The following is a 23,461-nucleotide window of genomic DNA, read 5'->3' as shown; positions in this document are numbered from 1 at the left end:
CGAATATTCTCTTATGACCACATGTTTTTACATTGCTTTAACTCATTAAAATAAGTTAAGCAATTTTCAACTTTTATACAAGATTCAACACATTTTTTATATAGTCAGTTTAATGTTATTTAAGTTGAAATGACTTAACATCCAAGTTGATTGTACTTAAACATTTGAGGCAGCAACATTTTTTACAGTGTTAAAATACCATGTTTTGCAGGATTATGATCATCATTTTGCTGGTTTAAGCTTGTTTACGATGGTTTACCTGGTCTTCCAGCTTGACCTTTAAATGGTTTAGCTTGTAGCCTAACAAGTGCCCAAAACCCCTCTTAAACCATCTAACTAGCTAAGTCCAACCCCCTTAAGTATTTTTCTTCAGCGGAAAGTAACTTATCTTAAATGTCTTAGTTTTCATTTTAGGCGTATTATCCGAGCCAGTCTCGGAAGAAGATTGACTCTTAATTAAACGTTAATCTCGATGGAAGTGCAGGCACTTGTAATGTATCACCATGCGTCAAGTATCATGTGTCGTCGCGCGCTAATGAGCACGCGCCTGAGTATGCTTTGTGCTCGCGATGTTTTAGTGCTGACACTGACAGTGAGCCGTCAAATAAGTAACGAAAACATCTATTAATTAGTTAGTAATTTATTTAAACATTATTATAACAGATATGGATGGTTGTGTGTGAGAGGGAGCGAGAAAAAGCAAGCGCGTGTGCGTGCGATGCGCGCGCTCTCGACTGCCCCTGGGTCGTTGCGGTTGCTTAGTTGCACGGTGTTTAACTATAATAGCAGGTCACTTGAAACACTATAGCAAACCAACGAGGTACACGTGTTTATTTGGAGAGGGTCGTCGGCCTTTGTCATGTTTGTTATGTTGTGATAGACCATCTGGGGTACCAGCTATCTCACTGAGGAACTGGCTTAATAGCAGTTAATTTAACGAGGACTCTTATTTGCGCGTGATGTGTAGCTTTCGACTTTGACAGATGCAGAAATTCACGACATGCAGTTAGGAATTTACTCTAGCCTCGCGTCGTCATGGTAACCATCCGAAGTTAAACAATAAAAAAGTGTTTGGAGCACTCAGTCGCGCGTTGTGTAAACAAGCGTTTATAAAGTCATGATATGAACCGAATAAGAAAAGCACGTTAGTTCAGAAATGTGGGGAAAGGATAGTTCTTGGAAAAGAAATGGACATGGAATCCAGGAATGGTCGGATGGATGTAAATATGAGGGGGGATTCGTAAATAACCTGAAGCATGGCACTGGTGTCTTCACATGGACAAATGGAGAGGTATATTTCACTTCACATGTAACAGATACCATATAAAGCTCTGTTGGTTCTAAGATAAAGTTTAATTTGTGAAATGTAAGTCATTAATAAACACTGGCATTATAAACATTAACATATACCATTAATCTATCACGAAAAGGCATCATATGTCAGCATTCCACATCATTTTGACAGTATGCTAAATATTAATTGTAATAACATACTTTTAATAAATTACTAATTTCAAATACTACGTTTGATAATTATTTTTCTAATTATCTTTATTTTTTCTATTCAATTATTTTTAATTACTTGGCAATAAAAATGAAATAATGTTTATTGCTAGAAGATTGCTAAATAAATAAATGGGAATGAAAATAAAATAAACCAGCTCATAATATTTAGTTGAGATCTATCTATCTATCTATCTATCTATCTATCTATCTATCTATCTATCTATCTATCTATCTATTATCATTCGTGAAAAGTACCTGAAATGCACCCTTTGATTTTTTTTGTTCAAAATTATTTTGAATAATGTTTATTGCTCCCCTCTGCACTGTATTGCCACGTTGACAGCAAATTATTTTCATGTTTTATTCAGTTCTATAAAGGTTCATTTTTTAAGGATTATCGACATGGGAAAGGTATGTATTCCTGGCCAGATGGATCCAAATACACAGGAAACTTTTATCTGAACCGAAAAGAGGGATACGGAGTGCAGTTTTTCCCAGACGGATCAACTTTTGAGGTTTCATAATTCCCATAGTTCATTAATAATAAGTTTACTTTTATTTATATAATATATAATAAAACTAAATTCAATCTACAGGGTCTGTATCACGCTGATGAACGCTTTGGCCCTGGGATCATGACATACCTTGATGGGCGGCAGGATGTGGGCCTTTGGCACAGAGAGATGTTACTGCGAATATGCACCACACTGGAGGGCGGCTTTAGTCTTGAGGACTTCCCAGATCACATGACCAGACTGCCTAAGAAACACCTGAAACAACCTCAACTTCCTCTCGATGTGGAGTGGAGTACAGATGGTGGTCCCCTTGAGTCCGATCAGGAGTTATCAGAGGACGAGGAACGTTTCATCCTGCCTCCAGACATTGAGAGCTACTCCACAGACTCGGACCATCTGCCCGTCCCCAGGTGTCTACGCCGGGAACTGGACCTTCACTTTTTTGGTAGGAGTGACATCAGCACAGAGCAGCAATCAACATTGACAGCCTTGACGCTACAGCAGCGCATGAATGCACACATTCAGAGACACAGGTGAGAAGATTGTTGCTTAGCATTTACCTGGGCAAAACATTTGTTTTGTTTTGAATATAATGAGCTGAAGATATATGTATTAATATAATATATAATTAAATATATTTAATAAAAATAAAATGTTGTATTTATTGTTGTATTTTATGTATTTATAAAACATTTTATTTTTTATAAAAAAAAAAAAAAAAAATATATATATATATATATATATATATATTAGGGCTGTCACGATGTTAGATTTTTCACTGCACAGTTATTGTGGCCAAATTAATTCACGATATCGCGATATCTATAGAAACCATGGGGGAAAAATGTCAAATCAGTCAAATTAATTTTTACTTTGATTATTTAATTTTTTATTTTTTTTGCATTTTTACTTCTTGTGTTCTCAATATTTTAATGCAATTTTTTGTGAAGTAAGACAAGCATGTGAAGTATATCTGGTTTCAAACTGGAGCGAAACTCTGTCTGAATGTTTCCTGAATAACTGAAAAGCTCTTAAACCTATTGTTGCGCCGGTGCAAGTCATGCAGGTTTGAACAAAACAAAACAAGTGCAAATACAAAAATACGAAAATAAGACGAGCAAAGAAAACAGAGTATTTAATCATCACCCTTTATTTAAAAAAATGAAAACAGAAACCCGCTGTTAACAGGTTAGTCACATTTCCCATTCCATGACTAGTAAAATAATCCCAATTTACTCTCTGTAAAATAGCGTAATCCGCAGGGTGATGGACACGGAGATGGGTAAAAAGGTTGATGGCTACACATTCTGCAGATTGGGTTTCACGGCGCCTTCACACTTGGCAGTTGAAATCAGCTCCGATACGGCTCCGAAACGACCGGAAGTCATTCATTTCCTATGGAGATTCGCAGACTGCACGCGAATGGGTCCGAAACGGGTCCGACCGAGTGCGGTGCGAAGAAAATCGTGTCCGTTGGTCATCCGGATGCGTTCAAAAAATTGAACTCTTGCGAAAAGCTACGGACGGTTCCTATCCGACAATTCCAGCGGAAGTTAGCGTTGCTATGATACTGATAAACAAACCTGAATTCTTATCCTTATAAAATCATTATTTATTTTATTAAAAGTTAAGTTGTCATGTCATTTTTTATTTTCATGATTTGCTAACGTTATTAGGGCCGTTAATACAATTAAATTGTAGGCAGACATCGAACTAAATCTGATATAGTGGTATAAATTTTAGCCGACCTGACATGTCAACGTCCTGAGCAACTTTCCTCACGCAGCAGCCTTCCTGTTAATATCTCTATAACCCTCATCAGAGAGATCATACAGAACTGACAGAATCAACCTTTCTAATCTCTCCGCCATTTTTGTTCTACCCGCTTCCGACGCTTTTCACTGTGTAGTACGACGTCCGCTGGGGGCGTATTGCGTATTAAGGAGCTGATTTCAACTGCGAGTGTGAAGGCGGCGTAAGGGGGTCGCACACCGGACGAGAAGCGTAGCTCTGCGCCGCGCCGCGTGAACCACACCGGACGCGCACTTTCTCAGTTCATGGCCTGGCCAGCAATATTGTCCTGCTTAAGGACATTATGAAATTAAGATAATGTCTGTAGGCTACTATGATATGAATGTGCTGTACAATTAAATACAATAATTGCTAAGTCTGCAGTCTGAACACTTTACCTCAGTCAGAGCGCAATTGAGAATTGAGAATCTCACCTGAAAATCCGAGCCATTGCTGGGCGCCGCGGACAGACGCTGAATGGTGCCGTCGGTGTGTGTGTGTCTTTCTTTTACTGTAAGAGTTTACAGTTCAAGACTCAGAATTAATCAGACTGTTATTAATATTGAGATATATAAGCTCAAGGAAGCATGGAGTAGGAACCTGGGTTCCTGCTCCATTCTAAATCTTAAGATTTCTTAAAAATATCCATGCTGTGGAGTATACATGGGGAGTTTTTTTAAGAGAAGGCTGATTAGATTCTTATCAAATATTTTATTGCCCTGTAGACACCCATTTACAGTCTATTGCCTAATGTCGGGTGAGGAGAACTGTCCCATTCATGCTTTATTGTAGTCAATAGACATACCTTTCACACCTCTGCCGGTATGAGACTTAATCTTCATTATTCTTTTATCGTTATTCTTTTGTTTGAATTCAGCCATTATAGCCTTTATTCTGGCATTATGCTTAGCCATCGACAGCCATGTCATCCTACTATACATGCAAAATCCACCTATTATTTTAAGTCTTGTTTAAAAACAAAAACAGAAAAAAATATTATTCTGTATGATAAAATATTTAAAAGACATGTGATAATTATTTCTCCAGATGCTGTATATTGCATGTAAGTGAACACAAATAAACCTGAGAAAACATGATTGACTGCATTATGAGTGATGATTCCTATTCAAAATATCAAATGTTACATATTAATAATTTCGCACTCCTGTGGGAATGAGGGAAAGTTTTTCCAGATCAAGTAAGAGTGTGATGTTTTAACGAGTGGTGAAATGTTTTACTAAAATAATCTGTGATCTTTTCCGTGAAAGGGGTTAAGAAATATGCAAGGGAAACATTTTCAAATACTGCAGAAAAGTTTATTGACCACACACTTTACAGAACAGACAGTCAACTGTTCAAGTAACGCATCAGAGCCTCACGGACATCCCTGCCCTCCTCCTCTACAGGCTGTGGCAGTGCCAGCACAGGTTCTGCTGCTGAAGGTGGATCCCATGCACTCTCATAGGCCTCTCCATGACTCTCACAAAGGTTATGTAGAGCACAGCATGTCAGCACCATAGATTTCACAAGGTCGACCGAACAGTCATTTCTTTTCATAAGGCAACGCCATCTTCCTTTTAATCTTCCAAAAGCATTTTCAACCACTACACGTGCTCTGGATATTTTCGTGTTGTAGACCCGCTGTCAGCCGTCCAGTGTCAATGAATGGTTTTAAGAGCCAGTTCTGCAAGGGATAGGCAGAGTCTCCAAGGATGTAGTAGCCAACATTCACCCCATCAATGTTTTTGGTGCTAGCTGGTATGTGGTTTCCACGGCTTGCCACCTCCCACAGCGTGGACAGTCTCAAAACCCCAGCATCATGCAGGCTTCCAGGCAGTCCTGTGAAAACATTCCAGAAAAGTCCCTTCCCATCCACAACACCTTGAAGGATGATGGAGTGCCAGCCTTTACGGTTGAAATAGTCACAGTGATAGTGTTGTGGTGCTATTATGGGTATGTGTGATCCTTCAATAGCACCAATACACTCTGGGAGTCCCCATCTGTTCTCAACGTAGGCAGCCATTTCTTTAAACCTCTCCTGATCTGGAAAACGAATTTGTTCAGGTACCAACAACGTCTCTGCTGCAGCACAGAACTCCTGAACACACCGACACGCAGTTGAAATGCTTGCTCCAAAAAGATGTCCAACACTTCTGTACTCAGAGCCGGTTGCAAGCTTCCACAGAGCAATGGCTACTCTCTTCTTTAGAGGTACACACACGCGGAAGTTTGTGTCCCGTCGCTCCATCGCAGGACGCAGTTTGTTGCACAAATGGATAAACGTTTCTTCCGACATTGTTAAACGTCCAAACAGATGGTCTGTGGCGGCGACTTTGCGAAATATGATACATCTGAAATACACAGATTACACTTCTTAATACATAATATTGCCAGCTAAATTCATTATATGCTTTGTGACGATATAGCGATTGAGACCCTAAACAAGATTAGCTTACCCTAGTGCGCCGTCGGGCAAACTGAGTGATGTCGTCATCTGCGCTTCGTTGTAAGAGTTCCCAGACTCTTTTGTTTTTTTTAGCAGTATTTTGTTTTGCTGCCATCAGCCTCATTTTAAACACATTTCTCCGTCTTGCAGTTAAAAACATCCACATGCCGAGAATCAGGAACACCATCCCCTCGATAGGCTCCATTGTTCCTGTGTTTTGCGTTTGAAATTTGGCGCGTTTACGATGATGTCATGGCAATAGAGGCGGCGCAAATAACGATCAGTCCCACCCACTTTGAAGGGGTACTAACTGCGGTGGAAAAGCAACCGAGCTAAAGCGAACCGTGCCGTACCGAGTCGAGTCGTACCAGGCAGTGGAAAAGCGAAGCGAGCCGAACCGTTCCGCGCCGAGTCGAACCGTACCATACCATGCAGTGGAAAAGCGCCATATGGTGTGTGTGTAAACTCCTAGAAAATAATGTGTTCGAATTTTAAAGAATTCTCTGCGCTTCTCGTCTGGTGTGCGACCCCCTTTAATGTGCTGTTCCCTTTCGAACGGTCACTTCGTATTGCGTAGCTATACGCAGTGGGGAAACTCCTTTTCCTCGATTTACTGAAGCCTTTATGTAAAGCGCATTTGCAGCTGCACAGCTAGAACATGAGCGTCTGGCTCGCTCATAGGCTGCGCTGCGGCAACTGCACATCCAATGGCGCAGGCGCCTCTGACGTGCAACCAATGAGATCACTCTGCGTCATACACGTCAGAGCCCGCCAAGGGGGCGTGACCTCAGTCTATAATAGTCCCCGAATTCGCCATTATAGCAGATTTTACTCCTTCAGCGACAAACTTCACGTCTCTGACCATTTATTGAGCCTTCGCCGTCGAACAAGCCTTCAGCCTGAGCGAGCTACAGTTCAGCAGACTACACATCTCAACCGTGTTTCTCCTGACGCCGTCTCTCCTGTGGCTATCCGGCGATATCCTTTTCAATATCTGTTTATTATGTGTTTATATCTGTATCAGCGTTGTTCCATATGCCTCGTGTTATGCGAGGCCTACGAACACGCGAGCTGCATTTCATGCCTGGGACTCTACCACGCAGAGAATGCACTCTCTGTCGGCGGATGTGCGGCCTGCGCGTGCATGCCTATCTCCGTGCTGCGAACTCGGCTAACGTTAGCTCTCTCTCGAGACGGCGGCGCCGCATCACCCGCGCTCCCTTCTCCGGCCCTACTTCAGCCGAGGAAGAAGAAGCGCCGCAGCCAACGGCATCCAGAGAGCACGGACGTTTGTGAATGCACGCCGGCCACGTCCCCGCGTGCTTCACTCACTCCAGCTCAGTCATCTCCGGTCCCGTTCGAGGGAGATCAGCGCCCCCCCACCACCACGTGGCGGGCCTCGTCTCTTTCGGCGGACCCAGCGAGGCAGGACTAACTCCGACGCTGAAATGCTTCGGATCCTAACACAGGCCGTCGCGGACCTCGAGCTCGAGTGGAACTAACCGTGCTAGCTGGCGCCGACCAGCAAAGCCCGCGAAACAGGCCTCTCAGCCCCGCCCTGCGTCTGATGCCGAACGCTTCCCGCCAAAGCCGTCCTAGCACGCAAAGGAAAGAGAGGGCACGTGTCCCGCGCTTGCCGGACCACCCTCAAAGAAGCCAGCAAAACTTCCCACAGCCCCCTGTACAGTTCAGGCGGCTGGGGATTTTATTATTGTAAACAGGCCCGCAGCAGTGAGCGCGTCTTTGCAAACAAACGCCGTTTTCACGGCGACCCAAATAAAGCACACGAGCACAACACATGGGTTCACGGTCCCCCTTCACTAGGCGGCCCCTCCCTTGTTGTAACACTGACTTCCCCACACGCAAATGCTTGTGCAGTCAGTCCAACATTCAATGTGTGCACAAATCACAATATATGGGTTCACGGTCCCCCTTCACTAGGCGGCCCCTCCCCTGTTTTAACACTGACTTCCCCACACGCAAATGCTTGTGCAGTCAGTCCAACATTCAATGTGTGCACAAATCACAATATATGGGTTCACGGTCCCCCTTCACTAGGCGGCCCCTCCCCTGTTTTAACACTGACTTCCCCACACGCAAATGCTTGTGCAGTCAGTCCAACATTCAATGTGTGCACAAATCACAATATATGGGTTCACGGTCCCCCTTCACTAGGCGGCCCCTCCCCTGTTGTAACACTGACTTCCCCACGCGCAAATGCTTGTACAGTCAGTCCAACACTCAATGTGTGCAAAAATCACAATATAAGGGCATCAGGTCCCCCTATGTTAGGCGGCCCGTCCCAATCAGTGTGTCAAGCCCTAGCCACACGGGTTATAGCCTGGCAAGCTATCCCCGATGTGTCGAGTTGAGTTATAAACGCTATAAAGCGAGGCAACTCGCTCCAATTCGCTCGCAGACCCCCAAAGTTTCAGGCGGTTCTCGAGACTTCGGTGAGAAGCAACGTGGGTCACATGCTTCGCACCGATGTACAGAATTCATTAGCAAAAGGGGTGATAGAATTAGTCCCCCCTGTGCTAAAACATACGGGTTTTTACAGCCGCTATTTTCTAATTCCGAAAAATGACGGCGGCCTCAGACCCACTCTAGATCTGAGACATTTGAACAAAGCTCTCATGAGACGGCCGTTCAAAATGTTAGCTATCAGTTTCACAAGCACAACACATGGGTTCACGGTTCCCCTTCACTAGGCGGTCCCTCCCCTGTTGTAACACTGACTTCCCCACACGCAAATGCTTGTGCAGTCAGTCCAACATTCAATGTGTGCACAAATCACAATATATGGGTTCACGGTCCCCCTTCACTAGGTGGCCCCTCCCCCGTTGTAACACTGACTTCCCCACACGCAAATGCTTGTACAGTCAGTCCAATACTCAATGTGTGCACAAATCACAATATAAGGGTATCAGGTCCCCCTACGTTAGGCGACCAGCCCCAATCAGTGTGTCAAGCCCTAGCCACACGGGTTCTAGCCTGGCAAGCTATCCCCGATGTGTCGAGTTGGGTCATAAACACTATAAAGCGAGGTTACTCGCTCCAATTCGCTCGCAGACCCCCGGAATTTCAGGCGGTTCTCGAGACTTCGGTGAGAAGCAACGTGGGTCACGTGCTTCGCACCGAAGTACAAAATCTATTAGCAAAAGGGGCGATAGAATTAGTCCCCCCCGCGCTAAAAAATATGGGTTTTTACAGCCGCTATTTTCTGATTCCGAAAAAAGACGGCGGTCTCAGACCCATTCTAGATTTGAGACATTTGAACAAAGCTCTCATGAGACGGCCGTTCAAATTGTTAACTATCAAACATATCCTCGCGCAAGTGCGCCCGGGGGATTGGTTTGTCACAATGGATCTGAAAGATGCTTACTTTCACATTCAAATAAATCCTCGTCACAGGCCATTCTTGAGATTCGCCTTCGAGGGCCGGGCTTATCAATACACCGTTCTGCCGATCGGTCTATCGTTGGCACCCCGTACATTCACGAAGTGTATGGATGCAGCGCTTTCTCCTCTGAGATTTCAGGGAGTGCGCATGTTAAATTATCTCGACGACTGGCTGGTGCGGGCACAGTCGAGAATCGAGCTATTAGCTCACAGGGATTTGATTCTCGGCCATCTAAAATGCCTGGGTTTCACAATCAATGTTTCAAAAAGCAAACTAACCCCCAGCCAGAGCATGATCTTTCTGGGCACAGTTTTAGACTCGAGAGCTATGACAGCGTGACTCACACAGAGCGCGCGCTCTCGGTGCGAGCGCTTGCAGGCACTTTCAGATTGCGCGAGCGCGCGCCACTGAAGAAATTTCAGAAACTGCTTGGTCTCATGGCAGCAGCATCGCCAGTACTCCGCATGGGATTACTGCGCATGCGCCCGATGCAGCATTGGCTGAAACGCTGTGTGCCAACTCATGCATGGCAGTCAGGCAGCTTGCGCGTTATGGTGAATCACGGTTGTTTAAGAACCCTGATTCCCTGGCGGGCTCAGAACTGGCACCACGAGGGGGTGACAATGGGAACAATTTCCAGGAGGAAAGTGGTTCTTACAGATGCGTCCAACCTGGGTTGGGGAGCGCTGCACGAGGGCATGCCTGCATCCGGCCTCTGGTCGAGCACGGAGCAGAGCTTAAATATCAACTGTCTGGAGATGAAAGCAGTTGGGTTGGCCCTGAAGGCATTTCTGTCGAACCTCAGAGGTCACTACGTCTTAGTCCGCACAGACAATACGTCAGTGGTGGCCTACATGAATCGCCAGGGGGGCATCAGGTCAGGGAACCTGCATGCGATGGCGAGAGACCTCCTCTATATGGGCACAAACCAACCTGAGCTCTCTGAGAGCAGCGCATATCCCGGGCGTCCAGAATGTGGGCGCGAATATGCTTTCATGGGACAACACTCCCCTCGGCGAGTGGTCCCTGAACCCACAGACGGTCAGTCTAATATGGAAGGTGTTTGGCGAGGCCGAAATCGACCTTTTCGCCTCGAGAATCAACACCCACTGCAAATTGTTCTTCTCGAAGAACAGGGACGCGCTGGCCCATGTCTGGCCCAACCGTCCCTTTTATGCCTTTCCCCCCCCCGTCTCGATGATTCCACAAGTCATCAAACGGGTCAGAGAGAGCGGGTGCCCAGTCCTTCTGGTGGCCCCTCTCTGGAAAACCAGATCGTGGTTCCCGGAACTAGTTCAGTTATCGGACACAATCCCATGGCCTGTCCCACTGAGGAAAGACCTCCTCACACAGGTGAACGGGACATTGTGGCATCCGAGACCCGATTTATGGGCCCTTCATGTTTGGCCCCTCAACGGGTACCCAAGGACCTTCCTGAGAAGGTTTTAAGCACTATATCTGAAGCCAGGGCCCCGTCGACTCGGCGCCTGTATGCTTCAAAATGGTCAGGTTTTTCCAGCTGGTGCTCGAAAAATCAGGCTGACCCAGAGTCATGTGTGATATCAGTGGTTCGCTCATTCTTACAGGAGCTGCTGGACGCGGGTTGCTCCCCGTCCACGCTCAAAGTGTATGTGGCAGCCATAGCAGCACATCATGTTCTGACGGCTGGCCAGTCACTGGGAAGAAACGACCTGGTCGTAAGATTCCTGAAAGGTGCGAGGAGAATGAACCCCTCCAGGCCTCCGTCTGTGCCGCCTCTGGACCTCTCCACGGTCCTGGGGGCTCTGAAAGGTCCGCCTTTCGAACCGCTCCAATCGGTTGATCTAAAAACCCTCTCGCTGAAGACCGCTCTCCTTATGGCGTTGGCATCTATCAAACGAGTGGGAGATCTGCAGGCGCTCTCTGTGAGCCCTGCATGTTTGGAGTTGGGTCCAGATGACTCCAGAGTCATCCTCAAGCCCAGACATGGTTACGTTCCTAAAGTGCTCTCAACACTGTTCAGAGCACAGGTGGTGACATTATCAGCCCTCCCTCCTTCTGCAGAGGATGGAGAGGTTAATCTTCTCTGCCCTGTCTGAGCGCTGAGAATCTATCGGGAGCTTTCTGCGTCTTTTAGACAATCAGAACAGCTTTTTGTCTGCTTTGGTGGTAGATCCAAGGGGGATCCAGTCACTAAGCAAAGACTGTCTAGATGGATAGTGGATGCTATTTCTATGGCTTATACCGCAGCGGGTCAAGTTTGCCCTATAGGTATCAAGGCCCATACGACCAGAGGTATGTCTCGTCATGGGCTTGGTCATCTGGCATTCCCATTAGTGATATTTGTGATGCGGCCGGCTGGTCCTCGCCTTCCACATTTATGAGTTTCTATAATAGGGAAGTGCCTTCCCTGCAGGCGAAGGTGCTTTCGGTATGATTAAGACCCGTCGGTGGCTGGTCTTATCATATATTACTGTGCACTATCAAATTCACATATATATATAAAACCCGCTGCTGGCTGGTTGTATTCATGCATAAACCCGCTGTTGCCGGTTATATTTACATATATATAAAACCCGCTTTGGCCGGTTATATGACATATATAAAACCCGCTTTTGCCGGTTATATTCCATACATATATAAAACCTGCTTTGGCCGGTTATAATTTCATATATAAACCCACTTGACTGGTTATATGTTCATATACCAATAACCCCGACAGTGTCTGGGTTCATTGGTGTAGTATGTTGGGTTATTTCTAACTGATGTGTACTATTTTAGACCTGACGGTGTCTGGTCTATTTATACATAATTATGCGGTTATTGCTTGTTCTGTATGCTCAGGGGCCTGAGTTGCAGTGGCAGCCAGTTACTCAGTGCGGCGTTTTGCATGGCGTCCCCACTGCGTATAGCTACGCAATACGAAGTGACCGTTCGAAAGGGAACTACTCGGTTACTCACGTAACCTCAGTTCCCTGAGTTAGGGAACGAGTATTGCGTAGCCAGCCGCACTATAGTAACATGGCAAGTTGTCGCTTCAGTCGTTAAACCTGCTATAATGGCGAATTCGGGGACTATTATAGACTGAGGTCACGCCCCCTTGGCGGGCTCTGACGTGTATGACGCAGAGTGATCTCATTGGTTGCACGTCAGAGGCGCCTGCGCCATTGGATGTGCAGTTGCCGCAGCGCAGCCTATGAGCGAGCCAGACGCTCATGTTCTAGCTGTGCAGCTGCAAATGCGCTTTACATAAAGGCTTCAGTAAATCGAGGAAAAGGAGTTTCCCCACTGCGTATAGCTACGCAATACTCGTTCCCTAACTCAGGGAACTGAGGTTACGTGAGTAACCGAGTAGTTTTCTTTGAAGTCGAAGAACTCCCATACTGGCGAACTTTCTCTCGCTCAGACAACATTCTTCTCTGAGTGGCTGCGCGGGCGCGCGCTGCGTCTTCTTCTTATTTGATAGATGCGAGTGCAATACTGCCATCTCAACTGGGGCTGGAGTATACGTGTCATGTTATCATAAAAGTCCTATTCATTTTAAACATTGCGGTTATCGCCAATACCGGTATATTGTCACACTCTAAATTAACACGATGTCGATATTTCAAGCTTTGAATATCACGATTATCGTTAATACCGGTATATTGCGACACCCCTAATATATATATAAAAATAAATAAAACATTTTATTTTTTTATTTTATACATATTTAATAAAATATATTAATATATTTTAAATATATTTAATTCTAATATTGCATTACTTACATTACTTTACATTTTGAGCCTTTCTGTCATATAAATAGTAAGCAATATACCAGATATGTTCCTTTTTTCATATATATATGCTCTTCCGAGCAGCTGATTGGTTCTTTTAAACCCAATCACTTTGGCCAATCGATCTGTTCTATCTGCTTAACCTATTTATGTCCGCCCCGAACCGGCTCAACTTTCATGGGAATTTTCCTATCCCTCCCTTCCCCAGCACCACCTGCACACACACACACACACACACACACACACACACACACACACATATATATATATATATATATATTTGCCAGAAGATGGTGGATGGTACCAACAATATTTATATTATATTATATATATATATATATATATATATATATATATATATATATATATATATATATATATATAATATTATAATTTATCTTGTTTTAACTTTATTTGACCCGTATAATTTACTTTTCCCCTGCAGATTTGAGACAGAAACATTAGACTGGGATGTCACTGCAGTGTTGAATATGAACAGGACTCAGTTTGGACCCAAAGGTCCCCTGGAGCTGAACTCAGAGAAACTGATCGAGGAAGCTTCACATGGTGAATGCAGGAATGTTTGTCGAATCTTCAGAGATGGAAAAGTCCATCCCGACGTGAGTGATGCACGAGGACATACGGCTCTCATAGCAGCTACGGTAAGCTTCTGGTTTGACAAGATCCAATGATCCAGTCACTAGTTATTTGCTATGTGTTTATTTTGATATATTTATATATATATATTAAAATGATATTTTTCATTTACGAATGGTCATTTTTGATATTATGATACAGTAGAATTTTGAAAACAGTCATTATTTGATGGATAAAAAGTTCAAAAGAACATAATTTATATGAAATAGAAAGCTTTTGTAACATTATCATTACCGCTCAAAAGGTAGGGGTCAGTAAGAGTTTTTTTTTTGGAAAAAAATTAAAGAAATTAATAATTTTATTCAGCAAGGATGCATTAAATTGATCAAAAGTGACAGTATAGACATTTTTTTATGTTGCAAAAGCTTTATATTTCAGATAAATACTGTTCTTTTGAACTTTCTATTCATCAAAGAATCCTGAAAAGAAATTGTACACAAGTGTTTTCAACATTGATAATAATAATAAATGTTTCTTGAGCAGCAAATTATCATATAAGAATGATTTCTGAAGGATCATGTGACACTGAATACTGGAGTAATGATTCTGAAAATTCAGCTTTGTTCATAGGTATAAATTACATTTTAAATATATTCAAATAGGAAACTGTTATTTTAAATTGCTTTTAAAATGCTTTCTTTTCGTTACATAATGTCCATTTTGTAGCAAAACACTCTTTTTTTTAGCCTTCCTGTTGTATAAAAGGTAAGCAAAATTTGCCAGAAGATGGCAGCATTGTTTTCTTTTTGTTTTTCAGAGTTGTGAATAAGCATTGGATAATTAGAAAACTACAGATTTCAGATCTTGAATAACAACACACAGTACACATTGCATGCTTGCTGATGATTAATATGTAAATTAGGTTTGTTGTGTGTCTATATAGGTACATTGTCACGACGATGTCATCCACATGCTGTTGGACAGCGGGGCCGATGTTAATAAGTTAAATGATGAAGGCATGTCTGCTCTGGCTGTCTGTACTGTCCTCTACTATCCACTTCAGTCTTTACATGAGACGCTGGCTGAGAAAGTGATACAGAATATCAGCCCTGAGCCACAGGTAAGAATACTGAGATTTGCACTTTATTTTGGTATGCTTACAGTTAGTCAGATCATTTTTCCACTTCATTTCTTGTTCCTCCCTTTTTTCGGTCTGTTACGCTAAAGATCAAGTCTTTGGAAGACGTCTCCCATATATCCTCTTCAGATCCAATGACAGGAACACCCGAAGATGAAAGCGGCCAAGAGATATTTGAGACACCAAGACAGACCAACCAGGTTGACCAAAGTCTTGAACCAGAGAACCTCAATAACTTGGAGAAACTAAGAGCTCAAGAGCAAATCAACGAGGAGGACATAAACAAAAGTCAACCTGACCAACCAGAAGGCCTCAACAACTCTGAGGAACCTCAAGTTCATCAAATCAATGAAAACACAGACCCAAACAAGAAGATGTTTCTTCAGCCTGAACATGAACAGGACATACCATCAGTAGAACCACATGATATCATTTCAAGATCTATTCAAGTATTCGATGGTACAATTGTAGTGGGTTCTGTGTTTTGGCGAGAGAGGAAAACAAAGAGTATCGTGGACTCTGAACAAGAGCTAACAAATCTGGAGTTTGAAGAAAAACTAGAGCGGAGCATCAGATCAGATGATCTTTCCTTTGATTCTGCATGTTCTTTGGCTAGTTTTCACATTGACGTCACAGAGGAGACCCTACAGAAGAGTGCAGAGATCCTGTGCCAGACAGGAACAGTGACTCCGACAGACACTCAAGAGACGGTCCGGAAAATTGCACTTCTTAAGACAGAGTAAATTTCTATAGAAATTCTTTTTATTTAGATGAATCTCACAAAAAATATGCCTGGGTTAAATATCATTTTATTTGATTTATTTTATGTATTTTTTTGATAATGCATTTTCATAAGCATATTTTACCCCAAAATTCTTATTAGTGTGGTGAATAAATACTTATTATTACATACAAAATTATTTATTATTATGAAATGAAATAAAGTGGTTTACTAATACTAATTACTAATATAATAATTTAATCAATGATGATAATAGTTTTATAATATAAAATATTATAATAAATTATATAATATTATTTACATTAACATTGGTACATTTTTGAGATGCGTTTATCCAAAGCGACTCACATTGCATTCAAGGTTTGCATTTGATCAGTTCATCATGCATTCCCTAGGAATCAAACCCATGACCTTGGTGTTGCTAGTGCCATGCTCTACTTTTTGAGCTACAGGAATGCTATATTTATAGGCTATATATTTTTTTTCTTCATTACAGTAGTGAGAACGATTTTAATGAAAAATTGTTGTTTTGTGACTGGTGATTGTCTGGTCTGATAGACATCGTAATCGATGGATTACAATCAATCTTCTGTTGGAGAGAGGAGCAGACCCAAACGCCTCTACTGTCCCCATGCCCGTCATCTTCCTGGCTATCAAAGCTGCCCATGTCAAGGGTGTCCGTCGTCTACTGGAGTGCGGGGCTTGTCCAGACATACCTCTACTTCCAGAGGTTCCTCAAGAGGCTTCATTTCTTTTCATCATTTCCTTTCTCCTTTTATTTTGTTTTCTTTCTTTTCTTTTCTTTCCTTTTATTATTTTATTTTGTGCTAAATCATGTTAGCAATTTGTTAAATCGTGCTAGAAACAAAAAATGTTAAATCATGCTAACAGGCGAGGAATGTGTTAGATCATGCTACAAGCATGTTAACAGCATAATAAATCATGCCAACAATGTGTTAATTCATGCTAGAAACATGCTAGCAATGTGTTAATCACCCAAAAAAAAAATGCTAGTAACATGTTGAATAATGCTAACAACATGCTAAATCATGTTAGCAACATGTTAAAACATGCTAGCAATGTGTGTTAAATCATGCTAGAAGCATGTTAGCAGCATACTAAATCATGATAGCAATGTGTTAATTTTAATGCTAGAAACATGCTAGCAACATGTTAAATCATGCTAACAACATGTCAAAACATGCAAGCAAAATGTTAAACCATGCTAGCAACTTGTTAAAAATTATAGTAATGTGTCAAATCATGTTTGGAACGTGTTAAATAATGCTAGCAATTTACTAATTCATACTAGAAACATGCCTGCACTGTGCTAAATAATGCTATAACATGTTAGCAACTTGCTAAAACATGTTAACAATGTGTTAAAATATACTAGCTATAATATATATACTAAAATATACTATATACTTGTTAAAACATGTTAAAATTTCAGAAAAAAGCTTTGTCAAACCAACATCAAATTTCGTGATCAACTTTTACTCATCTAGTTTAATCTAAGAAGTTGATTCCTTTCCTGAATATTCAAGTTTGTTTGAATTTCTACTTACTAACAAATTTTTGCATTTCATTAGATTATCAACAGCAAGACATCTATCTGGTCAATATAGTTTGATTCGTCTTTTTTTGGTCTGTGACAGCAAAAGGGTCTGTACCCCCTTCACATAGCAGCGGGGTTGCCTAGAGCCGAGGGTCCAGAAATCACAGAGCTCCTCTTGCACGCTCTAGCGGACCCTGACGTCAAAGCTCAGGATGCCCATGAAGTCTATGAGTTTGATATGGTCTGAGCAAACCTCAAGTTTTGTATACATTTATTGCACCACAACCTTTTTTAATGTCTCTAATCATAGAAATATAAATCCTCAGGAGACGCTTGAGCACCAGGGCTTTGAGAATCAGCATTTCATGGCCTCTAGACCCCGGGCTAAGTTCAGCGAAGCCCCGGTCGAGTTTCCTCAGGAAGGTGGGAGGACACCACTACATGTGGCCTGCCAAATAGACAGCGATTATGCAGTAAGAACACAATATATACACTAAAACAACACGATACTCTTACAAAAACTTGAAGCTTATTATAATGATTTCTGAAGGATCATGTGACACTGAAGATTGGATACATATACATACACACATACATATATATATGAAGTAAATATGGAATATTCCATTTTAAAAAGGCTTTTTTTTTCTTTCAGAATGCTAGAGATGTGGTTGCACTTCTTCTTTCTCGCAAAGCAAGCCCCAATGATGTGTGGAGTGGCCATTCACCCCTGTCTCTAGCCATCGCAAGCGGCAACGACCTTGTATGTTATCATTGCTGACATCACTTCTTCAGACTAAATCATTGTAGTGCAGCTATTTGCAACAAATCATCTTTGAGGGTATAATTAAATACTGTCTGTTCGAAAAGACAGAATGATTGTGGAATAATAAAACATTACTGAAGGATAAGGGTGAGAACTATATGGCATTGCTTTGACGTGCTGTGTGTATCAATGTTTTTTTTCCCCAGGCTGTGGATGAACTGCTAGCCGGAGGTGCTGATCCTAATCTTCCTCTCACCCGTCATGTGGGTAGCGCTCTCTGTGCCCTTGCCAACATCAACTACGACCGTGGGCCACATCCACGCAACCAAGTCAAGCTGGTGATCGCCTTCAACTAATTATCCTGCCTGGTCTCATGGGAAAATACGTGACTGTGCATATGTGAAATATGTTTCGGCGGCTCTGTAGTTGCACAACGCATTACAAAATAACATGTAAATTTACTGAATGTAAAATTGAATTTAAATTTAGAATCTAATTCAATAATATATTTAGAATAAAATATATAGTTAAAAAATATAATAATACAAGTAAAAGTAATAATTATTAATTAGTTAATTAGTTAATTAACTTATTATTAAAATTAATATTTAGATAGAATAAGTGGATTTTAAAGGTACATTTGATAAAATTGAAATAAATATTTATTCTATCTATATAGTAATTTTGAATTTTGAAGTACAATTCATTATCAAAATATATTAATTAACTTATTAAATTATTCTATACTAAATAAAAATAATTACATATATATATATATAGTGTGTGCGCACTTCTGTTCATTGACTTAAAATTATTGAGTAATATGTTTTTTTGAATAATTATATACATATTATATAATATATATATATATATATATATATATATATATATTTAAATGATTATATAATATTTATATAATTATAATTATATAATTATTTAATATAATACAATATTATAAAAATACAATAAAATATAATACTAATTCTTATATTTTATTGTAAAAAAATAATTTATTATCATAAATCTATTATTAATAGAACATTATTTGGAGATATGTCTGGCTTTTTAAGCTTATTAAAGCATCATCTGTATTTGACCAAATAAAACTCACTTTAAGTGTCACTCAGTGGATGTTTAACCTGGAAACAGTGTCTGAAATGTCAAATTTTAAATATGAAATGATTATTTGATTATATTTTATTTGATTCCCTTAACTTTAATTCAAAAGTTAATTTCTGACACTGGTAAATTTGGCAGCAAACATATGCCCAGTCATGTTTTTCCTCACAAGATCAGGTTGATTTATCATTCAACTCACGTTCAGAAACAATTTAGTATTTCAGAGACTTGTCAATCAAGTAAATAGGGAAAAATAAATACAGTTATTCCTAATAAATATGCTGTCTTTGTTTCTGTTTCGCTTCATTAAGCTGGAAAAGTTGATCAAAGCTGGCGCTGATATCCTCATGCCTGTCATGGTGGGCGAGGGACGCAGGTGCGCTGTGGGAACAGTCGTGGATTATGCGCACAGCGCATTCCAACAGGTGCAGCTTTTCATCGCCAGTTCATCCCGTGTTCCAGATCATCTGAAATCTCATTTATCAGTCCTCTCACCAGACCGGTTCTGCTTTCCCACCAGAACCAGCGCATGGCCCACACCCCATATCATGCCCTCAACAAGCACGAGAGACAAGCCTATAATGCCCGCCGGCAGTTGCTTGGCCTCATGGGAGATCTGTTGAGACAGGAGGCGATCGGAATGGAAACACGCCGCATGGAGAAGGATAGGAGCCAAGGCGTATTCAGTGAGACTGGCTGATTGTTACTAGAAATACACAACGCTTTATGGATTTCGCCTCTCTGGTAATGTGTGTGTGTTTGTCTATTGTCTAAGGTGTCAGTCCCTCAGAGAAGTTTGTATATACCGGGGCAAGAGCGACACCGAGTCTCCTGAGCTCTCCTGAAGAGAACAGCAGGACTTCATGCATCGGTCAGAGAGTGCGGAGGTACTTCATTATTGCAAACCAGAGTGTTTTTTTTTCTGCTGTGGAAATGAGTGACACCTCAAATCCGTGTCTCTTTGTGGTTTTTATTTCAGAAAGCCTCGCTTCAAATATTGCTACCAGTGCGGTCGTTCGGTGGGTGTGCAGCTTATGGCCTGTAGCCGCTGTCATGAGGTCTTCTACTGTAGCAAGACCTGCAAAACGAAAGCGTGGGATGAACGCCACAGAGACGAGTGTGTCCGTTTGCCAGGTTGGTACCAGGTCTCGATCAATTTGTAAAACACCGACCCAGACCCTTTACTTGACATTGCCACAAAGTCACACTTTTGGTCTTTTTCAGTAAAAAAAATCTAAATCTAAACATCCTAAAGACATATATTTATACAGTGCTGGGCATAAGTGAACACACCCATGCTAAAGTTGACTAAAAAGAGGAATAAAAAATAATCTTTTGGAAATTAATCTTAATGCCTTAATTAAAACAATGAGGAAATATCCAACCTTTAAGGACACCAATTTTCTTTGTGAATGAATAATATATCGTAAATAAATAAATTATCTTGTCCAATGTCCAATAAACAAAATTGGTGTCCTTAAAGGTTGGATTTTTCCTAATTTTTTCAATTAAGGCATTAAGATCAATTTCCAAAAGATGATTTTTTATTCCTCTTTTTAGTCAACTTTAGCATGGGTGTGTTCACTTATGCTAAGCACTGTATATATATATATATATATATATATATATAATTTATAATTATAATTTATAATTATAATTTATAATTATAATTTATAATTATAATTTATAATATATAATTTATAATATATAATTATTTTATATATATATATATATATATATATATATATATATATATATATATATATATATATATATATAATTTTAAGCATACAGGAATAAAATTTTGCATTAAAAATAATCCTAAAAAAAAGCAAACACCATGATGTAGTTTTTTTTGGGTGGCAGAACGTGCCAAAGTAGGAAAATTATAAAACATTTCTGAAAATAAAAATGTTTTACCTTGAAAGAGAAAATTACATTCATAAAAATAAATCTTTATAACAAGTCAGTTTAAACTGATGAATAAGATTTCATTTTAAGCATAAATCTAACCGAATTCTAGGAATTTAAGAATGAAAATATGTTTTTTTACTGCAGAAAAAGTACAAATGAAGAAAATATTAAGATTTTTTTCTTTTCTGTAGTGAGTTATTTTTGAATTTGAAAAAACAAACTTTCTTATCAGCCATGAAATTTGCATGAATTAATTTAAAAACAAATTACTTCACTGTTGCTGCCTTTTATTATATTTTAACCACACAGAAGGCTTGAACACTCCATGAAGTGGACTGAAAAGCAGACGTGTAGTGTGTGAGCAGAGGATTTGTTTTTAAAACAGACAGAAGATCTTAAGGGATTTAAAGTATGAAATGAGAAATGACCCTCTCCTGCAGCGCTCTGTTCCTGTGAGAATATACTGAGTCAAGATGCAGTCTCCAGTAACAACAGTGTTATATAAAAAGTGTTTGTGAGATAAAAGCCACACTTCTAGAACAAATGAGGGCGCATCTGATCGCCGGAGAATCACACAGATGGTTCACTAGGACATTGAGGAACCTGGCACAACCTGATTGCTGTATATTTAGGGTGTTGACAGTGTGTTTTTCTCTGGAGGATTTTATGTCTAGTGTTTCTACATAAGATTTAGGTCTAGAAACAAACAATGCTGTATTTTTTTATAGGTACCAGGGGCATTTATAGGTACATTTATAAAACGTGCTTAAGCACAAATTTGATCTTAGGCTGTGTCCGAAATTGCCACCTATACCCTTATTCAGGATTCCCTACATTAGTCCTCTAATATAGTTCACTTTAAGAAGTGAATGAAAACGAATTCAGCGCGTGACTCTCACAGTGCATTATGGGTATTCTCTAGCCGTTGAGCGTACATCGGTTGTACACTCGTTGTTGTGGTGCACTATGGGATTGAATGAGTGCACGTCCACTATGGTTTTGGACACCACTACAAATGCCTGTTCCCTCGAATAGTGCCTAAATCTAAAACCATAAAAAAACAATAAAATAAACTATATATAAATACAAATAAAATATAATATAATATTAATAAAATATTAAAAAAAAAACTTAAATTTATTTTATTTTAGCTAGTTGCCTGGGAACCATTTTTCATTATCATTTGTACTTTATGTACTAAAATAACTAACACTAAAACTGAAATAAAAATGAATAACTATACAATTAATAAATAATAACTATATAGGCATTTAAAAAATGAATAAAAATGACAAAACGCATATTAAAATAATAAAAATAATATTAAATAATATTAAAATAACACTGATAGATAGGTGCAAATTACACATACACAAAATTGCTCAAATAAAAAGTTTCAAAAGTTTGGGTTTTTAAAAAACCTTAATACTATTACACTTTTGAATAAAAAGTTTGAATTTCAATATATTTTAAAATGTAATTTATTCCTGTAATGTAAAGCTGATTTTTCAGCATCATTACTCCAGTCTTCAGTGTCACATGATCCTTCAGAAATCATTCTAATATGCTGATTTGCTGCTTAACAAACATTGTTTAAAACAGTTGTGCTGCTTAATATTTTTCGTAAACCATGATACAAAAGTTCAAAAGAACAACATTTATTTGAAATAGAAATCTTTAAAAAATGTAAATGTCTTTACCTTCACTTTTTATCAGTTTAATACGTCCTTGCTGAATAAAAGTATTCATTTCTTTAAAAAAACAAAAAAAAAAAAAACCCTGGCCCTAACTGCCTTTTGCTCAAAATTTCTTTTAAAAACTCTTGAAAAAAATTAAATGATCAATTTTCGATTTATTGTGCGTCTGATACAATGGGAATCACAAACTGGCTAAACATAGGCAGATTAATTGATCAATAAACAGTTTTTTTACTATGATAAACTAATGCATAACACTTTTGTTGTGTTTTCACAGTGGTCAGTGGAAAAAGCAGCAGAGATAAATGCGCAATCATCGGACCGCGTTCACCTCTGTCGACCAAAGAAGCTAAAGGCAAGACCTTCCACTTAAGAGCGACCCCAGAAATACAAGAATATGACCTGAATGAAAATTACAGTTTTATTTAGAATGCAGTTCAAAGGCCAATTAAACAGATATGTAAAAGTTTTCGGCTTCACATTTACATTTTTTGAAAAGGGAGAGACTGCC

The 23,461-nt window shown here is 40.1% G+C and overlaps 1 protein-coding gene across 1 annotated transcript; it reads left to right on the top strand.

Moving 5' to 3' along the window:
• The first annotated feature begins 787 nt into the window (after positions 1 to 787).
• ankmy1 (ankyrin repeat and MYND domain containing 1) lies at positions 788 to 23,419 on the top strand. The gene is made up of 16 exons (XM_077226241.1): positions 788 to 1,291; positions 1,875 to 2,021; positions 2,103 to 2,554; positions 13,865 to 14,081; positions 14,960 to 15,136; positions 15,244 to 15,893; positions 16,455 to 16,626; positions 17,555 to 17,695; positions 17,781 to 17,927; positions 18,110 to 18,217; positions 18,427 to 18,558; positions 19,651 to 19,764; positions 19,860 to 20,025; positions 20,115 to 20,226; positions 20,319 to 20,473; positions 23,228 to 23,419. The coding sequence occupies exons 1-16, from the start codon at positions 1,157 to 1,159 to the stop codon at positions 23,377 to 23,379; spliced, it is 3,177 nt and encodes a 1,058-aa protein (XP_077082356.1). The 5' UTR covers positions 788 to 1,156; the 3' UTR covers positions 23,380 to 23,419.
• The last annotated feature ends 42 nt before the right edge of the window (positions 23,420 to 23,461 follow it).

Source organism: Siphateles boraxobius, unplaced genomic scaffold, assembly GCF_051911475.1.
Source record: "Siphateles boraxobius isolate OS27281-9 unplaced genomic scaffold, OSU_SipBor_1 13, whole genome shotgun sequence".
In the NCBI taxonomy this organism is placed as follows: domain Eukaryota; kingdom Metazoa; phylum Chordata; class Actinopteri; order Cypriniformes; family Leuciscidae; genus Siphateles; species Siphateles boraxobius.
This window is presented reverse-complemented; position numbering and strand designations above follow the sequence as displayed.

Excerpts from the sequence above, each read along its gene's own strand:
- ankmy1 (XM_077226241.1), top strand. The coding sequence starts at position 1,157 with ATGTGGGGAAAGGATAGTTCTTGGAAAAGAAATGGACATGGAATCCAG. Across the intron at positions 14,082-14,959 it reads CGGCTCTCATAGCAGCTACG|GTACATTGTCACGACGATGT; the intron begins GTAAGCTTCTGG and ends GTGTCTATATAG. Across the intron at positions 19,765-19,859 it reads CGCACAGCGCATTCCAACAG|AACCAGCGCATGGCCCACAC; the intron begins GTGCAGCTTTTC and ends CTTTCCCACCAG.